The following is a 9,368-nucleotide window of genomic DNA, read 5'->3' on the forward strand; positions in this document are numbered from 1 at the left end:
CACATTCTTAGCACATTCTTAGCACATTCTATTGTGGATGAGCTGGTTGTCTACCCCTCCCCCATGTAGTAGTTTAAACAGTATCTCTTTTCTCTCGTAATATAGATAGACAGATAGATAGATAGAGATGGATACATAGAAATATCATTTAGATAGATAGATAGATAGATAGATAGATAGATAGATAGATAGATATATCATATAGATAGATAGATAGATAGATAGACAGGTATAGACAGATAGATAGATAGATAGATAGATAGATAGATGAATGAATAGATAGATAGAGAAGATAAATATATGAGTGTGTTCGCGCGTGCATGTATACATTATCATCGTACAATTTAATTGGATTAACATCCAGTTTTAATTTGCAAACCTTGAAGTAGGCCTAAATCCTTACAATTTGCTCAAAATTATCTAAATCCAATAGCCTTGATGTAAATTCATCTGTTATAACCGAACCTATAGTGCTTGCTTGTTCATGTACCTAACAGAATTGAGTGTACAGAGGGAAGTTCGGTGCTGGTGTTGAGATAGCACAAGCACTAGCACCGAACTTGAAATCAACCAGTGTAGTGGCTGATGTAACACGATTCCGTGTTACAGATGTTTTTGTGATGTAACAATGTCCACACCGTAGCAGAAGCGCTTACCAAAAGCAGAGCTACCAGCATGAATGTCGTCTTCTGCAGAAACTGTGTATTGAAGATATCTAATTCACCTATCAAAGAGTATGGATACGTGACTGCACAACTTTCTTCTGCCTTTAGGTGTTTTTCAAAGTCATCTTCATCCAACAAAATGATTGTTTTGATCGGTAAGTTCGTGAGCCTGGAGAATGTGTAGTCCCATATATGTTCATTTATGTAGTATAATTATACATATTACGATGTGCCGTGGCCGTGGCAGGTTAGCGTAGCATCTAACACCGTTTCATCTAATCTATCTGCGTCGGCACTCGCAAAGTTCACTTCTCGACCTGATGCCAAGGATGAAACTTGACCAGTTTAAGTTGATGGACGATTGTGCAAATAAATTAATTAGGTTCTACATAGTGCAACTGCAAGTAAAAACTATCTCCAGTGACGTGTGGAGCTAGCTTGCAGAGCAGAGATGCGATCTGAGTCCTAAGTCTAAACCGTATCATCATGATCATATCAGGGCAAGTAATTAAAGCAAGTAATGGGGCATACTTGTGAAATAGGCCCCACCACTGCGTGCCCGTACTAATACTATGGCGGCTCGCCTGTTTATACTCGTAAATTCAGCCCCACTTTGTGGCGTTCATCGGTAGATAAGCACAGTGGTGGGGCTGGGGCTTTCTTCCACAGTATAATAGTCGTGAATGCAGCCCCACAAAAACCCTAACCTAACCTTGCTTGCTAACACATGAGTGCACGCGTACTGCGGTGGGGCTGATTTCACAATTTTACCAATTCTGGCACGATGGCATGCAAAATATAGACCTAAATAGCGCGTAAACGCACAAGTTATTTCAGAAACTGCTGCCACCGTGGCTGTAGGTGTACACGTTGTAGAGATTCAATGCAGATAAACGGACTAGTAATTTTGAAACTTGGAATGAAACAAGTCTATATTTGTAACGTTACTTCCAGGTTAGCATGCCTGTACAGTGTCGGGGCGATCATTAACAGGCCCCAACACTGTACAGGCATGCTAACCTGGAGACATTGAACTGCTTATTACTTGAATATGAGACCATCCTGAAGCAAGAAATTCCACACAACAATAGATATATAATGTATAAGGATTGGAACAATCATCCCCCAGCATTCCCACTGATCAGTTACTAGCCATTCCCTTTACAGGCGTACCAGTAATTTACCATTTGCACAAAAACCCAGCATTGGTGCTTTAAATTAGTTCTAAAATATGAGCTAGGGATAGAAGCAACCACTGTAAAAATTTGAATCGGTAAAATCAATGTTAAATATTGTGTAAAAAATACAAAATGTGAACAATAGTTATAATAAAAAAATTTTTCTAGACTGAAACATCTACAGTTATGGTTTATTGAGAAAAATACAGATATCTCCTTATATTTTAGGTTTTATCACGAAAGTTTTATATGATAGGATGTCTTGTGGTACAACAGACCTACACATATGCATTAAATGTCATATCTTGAAATTTGTTTCAATCACTGTTCCCAAAGGTAAACAGGACCTTTAATGGGACATTTATTCAGTAGATAAGTCAGTTCAATGGTGATGAGGCCTGACGTAGGATTTGTCAATGATTTAATGCAATATTGTGACTTGTAAGCAAGTGCCTATGCTCGCCCTATGCCATGTGTGAAGCATCACTTTTTAGCACCTTTGCAAGCTTAGTTGTAAAGACTGTGCATGAGATACAGTCCAGCATGGAGAATTAAACAGATACTGTTATCATTCTCTTACAGAGTAAGATCAAAACAGTAATATGTGGAATTGTGCAGTGTATACACCATCCATTCATTTCATGAATGTGTATATTTAAAGGCTCATTGATGAAAATTTCATATAAAGCGCAACCAGTTGGTGCCTCCCACAGTTCACATTGTGTCACTGTCTATAAGGCAATTTGTTTGTCACAAAACAAAACAAAGCAAAAACAAAAAACAAAACAGAGATTTGCAAGTTGAAGATTTCATGACATGAATCATTTCATACAGTTTATTTAAAGAATAGATTGTGATGATTGGAGTATATTATAATTCACATTTTCTTGACCAGAGGAAAATGTACATTTTGTGTTTTAACCACCTATGTTTTTTCTAAATGCCAAGGTGGGGGAACCGGGTTCGTTGGAAAAGCCCTGAGACAGCAGCTTGAGGCCAAAGGTCACTCAACTGTTCTTGTATCGAGGAGTTCAGGCAGGAACAAAGTTACATGGGTAAGATGATGTAAGAATGACCACTTTCATGAAATACTTAATTTGGTATGATACAATTTGCAGAGGACAAACCTGATGGTAGTTCATCACTTTAAGTAGATGCAATTCAGTACTGTCTGTGTGTCATGCTCCCATCACATTTTGCGGTTCTGAACTGTATATCGTCGGCTGAAAATGATACTAGGGGTGTTCAGTTGCTACTAAAGCCATAGGCCCGAATTCATGAAGGTGGTACAAATGAAACCATGGTTTAAGCCATGGACAAAAACCATGGAGCGCCAAGTATCGCACGGAATATTTCGTTACGAAATTGGTAATTTTGTCAACAAAATGACTGTTTTATTAACAAAATTATCACTTCGTGGACAAAATGTTCATTTAGTTACAAAATGTTGTCATCTCGTTACAAAATAATCATTTCGCCGACGAAATGACTGATTCCGTAATGAAATATTCCATGTGACACTTATGGTTTCATTTGTACCGCCTTCGTGAATTCGGGCCATTGTATTCAAGGTATATTCATGATATATGGTTTCTCATGTTTGTTTGCCATGTAACAAACTATTCTAAACAGTGAGAAAGAATGTGAGATATGAGACCAGACAGACAAACAGACAAAAAATGGCAAACATGAAGGAGGACAACAAATCAATGTGGGGAATTTCATATCATGCATCATAAGAAATATGGTGTTATCATAGTCACTAAGCAGTAAAAGACTTTATTGTCAAAACATTTCCAATGGTAGATGTCATGGCTTGTGAAGTTTTGTTCTCACACAACATGCAGTAAACATCAAAGTTTGTTTGTTTCTTTTTTTATCTTGAAAATAGCTTGCCAACCCCATGTGTAGTTTAAACAAAAAATGTCAGGTCATTATTCATTCATTCAATCAGTTCAGTTTCATTACTCTTACTCATCAAAAAGTCTGAAGACTAACGATGTGAGTTTACATAAAAATGATGCAGTTTCCATAGCAGTGTTGGTCAGTGTAGTATAACTCAAGTCCAAAACCCGCTGGTGATGTACAATGTACCATTCAGACAGCCTCTCAACCTGTAATTTTTGTTGTTGATATTGTTGTTGTTGTTGTTGATATTCTCAAATAATACTCTCCAATGATTCCTGCTCTTTGGTAAGTCTTTTGTTGATAATGATGGTGAAAATTTTATTTATGCTACTGGGATGAAAAAAAAAGAATGGTAAACAGGAAAACAGTGCCTTAACCTTCATTTCACTTTTCCTTGAATTGAATGTTTCAGGATGAAATCAGGCAAAATGGATTACCAGAATGTCATGCAGTCGTCAACTTGGCAGGAGAAAATATTCTCAACCCAGCAAAGAGGTATGATAAACATTGCGTGCCTGGGGATTAGAATGTAGTACATGAGCAAGCTGGTATATTGCAGACTATTTCTAGTAGGTCTAAATAGTTGTCTTCTCTTTGAAGGAAAAGATGTAATTATGGAACTAGCCATACTTTAAGCTTTTGTAGGATATGAATGGGAATTATATGTGGAGGCAAAGGTGAATATGTTTCCAGACTGTCACTGTTGGTATATCAATGCTATTTTCTGTCACTCTATATTTCACTTCGTACATTTCTAGAGAGATGAGAGCACTGATAATTTCCAGTTGATGAAATCAAAATGTTTCAAACTTGTGTTTGCTACTTTGCGATATCGGAGAGACAGTTGTGCGTTCGAAAGTGTAATGGAAGCGTTTGGTGTATCACTAGTTTCATGAAGTCCACAGTGATGGCACATGCGAGTCTTGACTCAGGTTGTTTACTTTGGCTTTACAGGTGGACTGATGAATTCAAAAAGTTGGTGTGGGACAGCAGAGTAGGCACAACCACCCTTCTGGCGGAAGCCATCTCAAATTCTGAGAAACCACCCAATGTCTTCGTAGGAATGTCAGGAATAGGTAAGTCATCTTCAATTGCAAATGAAGCAAGTAAACATGTAAACCAACTTGAACATTTTGATGGGAGATTAAATGGTGACATTTTTTTTTCTATTTATGAGATTTTCCTTTTCCAGAGTATGTATCATCAGTGACAGGAGCATCTACAAGTTTGATGCCATCAGCTTAAGACCCTGTAAAACCAAAAAAAACAAAAACAAAACAAAAACAAAACAAACTTGTGTGTTTTTGTATGTATGTCAGATCATGTCCTCAAAAGAAATGAGAATGTGTGAATCAAATATGTTGGACATCTATCTGGTCAGAAAACTATTAATGTGTTGTTTGAATGATGATTGTAAAATAAATGTCTTTTGTTGTCATGTTCATTCATTTTAAAGATTTGACAACTTTAGATATTTTCTGTGGATATATATGACAAAAATAATTCTATGCCACAATATGATAAGTCAGTTTAATGCCAGGGATGGAACCAGTATCTAGGGGTTCATGAAAGACGATGACATCATAAAAAGAAAGAAAGAAAACCTAGACTTTTAGGTTTGTCAGTTTACAAGACTTTTTCACAGACACAGGTGTACACAGTGGTATGATGATCATCAATACGTGTATTTTCAACAATTATGTAAATATTACAAATGCAAAAAGAAATGCCTTGTCAGTGCAAGGGAGTGGGCGCCAACTCCGTACTGATATATTCCACACTGTTGAAAAGTTATCAACTTCCCCCTCCAAGGTTACTATCCGCCATCAACCACTGCTGAGTACACTGAAGAGAGCAGTGTGACTGACCAGGACTACCTCGGGAAGTTGTGTGTCGAGTGGGAGAAGGCAATGGATGGAGCAGGGTCAAAGGTCGATGGTCAAGGTCAAGAAGTCAGGAAGGTGGTGGTAAGAACAGGTAAGTTTGATGTCAAGGATAAGCAGCAATATAAAGATATTATGTCTTCTGATGAGTTAGTAATGTGGGAGTTGGATCTGCAAGTAATCGACTTACATGTATTTGTATTTGCTTTATGGAGAATCACATGACCAGCTGTGTATCAGGATGGAAATTTTACATTAGGAAAGACAGAAAACTGAAGAATGTAGGAAAGCATTGTTCAAATTGTACCAGTGGTGTGCAACTTCATATCTACATTTATTTCTCAGAAGTTTCCTAGACATCCAGACCTCCCAACCTTTTTGACTTAAAAGTTGGGATGATTTGGTAGGAAAGAAAGAGCAGTTCCCATAGAAGTGTGTAGTAAAATTATGAAGAAAAATAGGAAACTGCAATTGAAACAAGAGCTGAGAATGGTCAAAATTCTTATTCTTTTGCCAAATTCAGAATGGTTGGGAGGTCTGTACATCCCAAACTGTGTACTGGTATGTAGAAAACAAATGAATCTTCATTATAAAGGAATAGCATGAAGCTCAAAGATAAAGTAAACACTTTCATGTTTGCATTGCTCATGAACACAGTTCCTCTTTATCACTGAACATTGTGTAGTAATGGAAGAGGAAAATAGTGCAATTTTTGTATTTGAAGGTTTTTCTTATTGATATTGCATGACAGCTGTCGTCCTTGGTAAGGGTGGGGGCGCGATACAACAGATGCAGTGGCCATTCTACTTTGGCGTCGGAGGCATCATCGGCTCCGGCAAACAGATCTTCCCGTGGATCCACATCAATGACATCGCTGGAATCTTTGTCCATGCCATCGAGAACGAAAGCGTGAATGGAGTCCTCAATGGGATCTCTCCTCACCCAATCAGCAACCATGCCTTCACCAAAGCGATGGGCGCGGCCCTGTGGCGCCCCACCCTTTTCCCTCTCCCGGGGTTCATGGTGAGGACGGTGTTTGGGGAGGACCGGGCGGTCATGCTGCTACAGGGTCAGAGAGCGTTGCCAAAGAAAACCCTGGAGAGTGGTTACACTTTCAAGTATCCAGAAATTGATTCTGCTCTCAAAGAAATTTTCTCATGAACGTACATGTGCTGTAGTAACACTATGCACATTTCCTTTTAACCTGTTGAGGACGAGTCCCGAGTATACTCAGGCAGGTGTCTATGGGAAATGCGTGTTGTAGCAAAATCAAACCATCCTCAACGGGTTAATATTCTTCCACATGTAGAGTTACTCTGTGTCTGTGATTGCGTTCATCAAAGGAAAAATCAATGCTAGGACAGTTTTCAAGTATACTGTGCTACCCTTACACATAACTCTTGTAGTCAGCCAAAGAGTCATCTATTATTTTGTTTTCCTTCCACAAGGCACAAACCATGAGCTGACTTTGACTATAGAAATTGTGTGGATTTGGAATGCAGGGTGCACCAGCTGGAAACTTGATGAGATGAAATGTCCCTCCACATCAAAAATCATGTGTAAGGAGCAAGTAATACAGAGAGTCAAGTGAAAATGAAAGTGATTAAATAGTGCCCTGTGACAAATTCCCAGAATGACATAAAAGTGTAAGAAAGTGAATCATTTTCGTCTCTAGGAACTTTAAGCTGCAACCACTACCATCAATTTTCTAGATGTCTGCTATGGGCTTATAACTCCTATTTCATATGGTGCAACCTAGAAGCAATATGTGATTTTTTTTTTTTTTTAAGTACAACAGCAATGCTAACTGAAGACCTGCATGCACTCAGCACAAATTAAAATGATACAGGGTACAAAGCTATTTTAATGGCAGTTTATAATGAATGGAGCATGTTACAGTGATATCTGCAAAGGTCAAAGTTAAAATACTTTTGCAGGGCTACACACTAACCCATTTTTTCTACTGGTCCAACCTGTCTGCCGGACCAGTGGGTACCTAGTTTTTCCTTTTCTTTACTGGTCCATTCCTGAAAAAAGTTACCGGCCCGATAACAACCCAGTGATTTTTACTGGTCCTGGACCCTAAGACCAGCGCCAGTGTGCAGTGTTGATTTATGTTCAATAGACTTACATGTAGTACTGTGAAATTACTGAAAGCAGCGTGTCAGCAAAGTGCCTATGCAGTGAAAAATTTGTAATGGACTACTCTTATGACCTACATTGATATTATTGTGGTAGAAAGTGTGAGCATATTCTTTTCCCCACTGAACAAACGTCAAAGAATGCAATGAAAATGTGTCCTAGCCAACACTCCCAGTATAAAGTGTCTTAAATATAAGATTTAACAATAACAAGGTGTTCATGTGTATGTTTTACTGTAAGACTATTTAAAAATGCAAGATGAACTTAGCATAACAACACTGAAGTAAAGAAATAAGAACATGATTCCCCATGATGTTCCATTTAAAAACATTTTCATCTGCTTTGAGCAGTGACCATTGCAATGTGTGATCTTTCAGACCTCTTAGGTATTCTCCTGTGTGTGCTTTGTACAGTGTTTATCAACAGCCTTCTTTATGCCTACCTCTCTGAGATAGTTACACAGCTTATGGTGCATGAGTCGGTATCATGAAGAATATAAATCATGGAATAATTCAACTTGAAAAGTTGTCTTACTTTTTGCCCCTGAAAATATTTTGTCAATCTCTCTTTTGTGTTTACTTGAGGTGGATAAGCTTGAAGCTTATTTATTTTATATCAGAACCACTGCACAAGGCCATAAAATCAACATAGCACTTTTGATTTATAGAAATACTTTTCTTAAAACACAGCACACTGCATGAAATGAATCAAGAATAAATCCTTTGTGTGTGTGTGTGTGTGTGTGTGTATTTTCTTACATGAATTAGGACTTAACCCATTCAGTCCCATTTTCTCAAGAAGTCAAAGACATCACATAAAGTAGTCACCAGCAGTATTACACTTAAATGATATGACTTGTATCTTCACATTGCATATTTGGGATAAAGTTGTAAATAAACAGAGATCTCTTTACAAGGGAGAGGAATTTCTGTTTTTAGAAAGAAAGAACCAGTTGGCTCCTAGTACGAGATTAAGGATCAGAAAACTTAAAGAAAATAAAAAAAAGTCTGTTACATGTACTTAACTGATGTCCGTTTCATGAAATTGCAGCCCCCAATTTGTGCATCGCAAGTTCAAAATGTGGTAGCGTGGGATTCATGGGTGGCCTGATTCATTCACTGCCCTGGCTGCTGGGGTACATTTGAAAACCACAAATAGCACCAGTTAGCATGTGCATCGCAGCATACACTCGTCAGTTAACTGTCAACTCTAGTCGAGTCCCTTCGGCCATGTGTACTTACATAGAGATCAGTGATAAAGCTCTACACCATTTGTTACGGGGATTCTTGAATATAATTCGTCGGCTGAGAATGATAAGGACGTTAAGTTCCCACTAAACCCATAGTGTTCACGACCACTCGACGCCCTTCTCATTCTCAACAGACGAATTATCATAGCCAGGGCTGTCTTGCCATTTCAAGGTATCCCCATACTACAAGGGTGGGGGAGTAGGGAAATTTGCTCATTTTGGTTTGTTAGTTTTTCACACAGAACAAAGGTCCTTGCTTCAACTGGTGCATACTCACAAACCTTCTATTTGAGAATCCATACAAGCTAGTGAAAGAGAATGGAAACTCCACTTTAAACTATAC

At 38.2% G+C, this 9,368-nt stretch overlaps 1 protein-coding gene across 1 annotated transcript; it reads left to right on the forward strand.

Moving 5' to 3' along the window:
* Positions 1–627: 627 nt before the first annotated feature.
* Positions 628–8,326, forward strand: LOC140232583 (epimerase family protein SDR39U1-like). Its single transcript, XM_072312677.1, has 6 exons — positions 628–820; positions 2,792–2,898; positions 4,164–4,246; positions 4,706–4,827; positions 5,564–5,728; positions 6,386–8,326. Exons 1-6 carry the CDS (start codon positions 676–678, stop codon positions 6,793–6,795), a joined length of 1,032 nt encoding a protein of 343 aa, XP_072168778.1. The 5' UTR covers positions 628–675; the 3' UTR covers positions 6,796–8,326.
* Positions 8,327–9,368: the final 1,042 nt, after the last annotated feature.

Source organism: Diadema setosum, chromosome 9, assembly GCF_964275005.1.
Source record: "Diadema setosum chromosome 9, eeDiaSeto1, whole genome shotgun sequence".
Taxonomy (NCBI): domain Eukaryota; kingdom Metazoa; phylum Echinodermata; class Echinoidea; order Diadematoida; family Diadematidae; genus Diadema; species Diadema setosum.

Excerpts from the sequence above, each read along its gene's own strand:
- LOC140232583 (XM_072312677.1), top strand. The coding sequence starts at position 676 with ATGAATGTCGTCTTCTGCAGAAACTGTGTATTGAAGATATCTAATTCA. Across the intron at positions 821-2,791 it reads CAAAATGATTGTTTTGATCG|GTGGGGGAACCGGGTTCGTT; the intron begins GTAAGTTCGTGA and ends CTAAATGCCAAG. Across the intron at positions 5,729-6,385 it reads GAAGGTGGTGGTAAGAACAG|CTGTCGTCCTTGGTAAGGGT; the intron begins GTAAGTTTGATG and ends ATTGCATGACAG.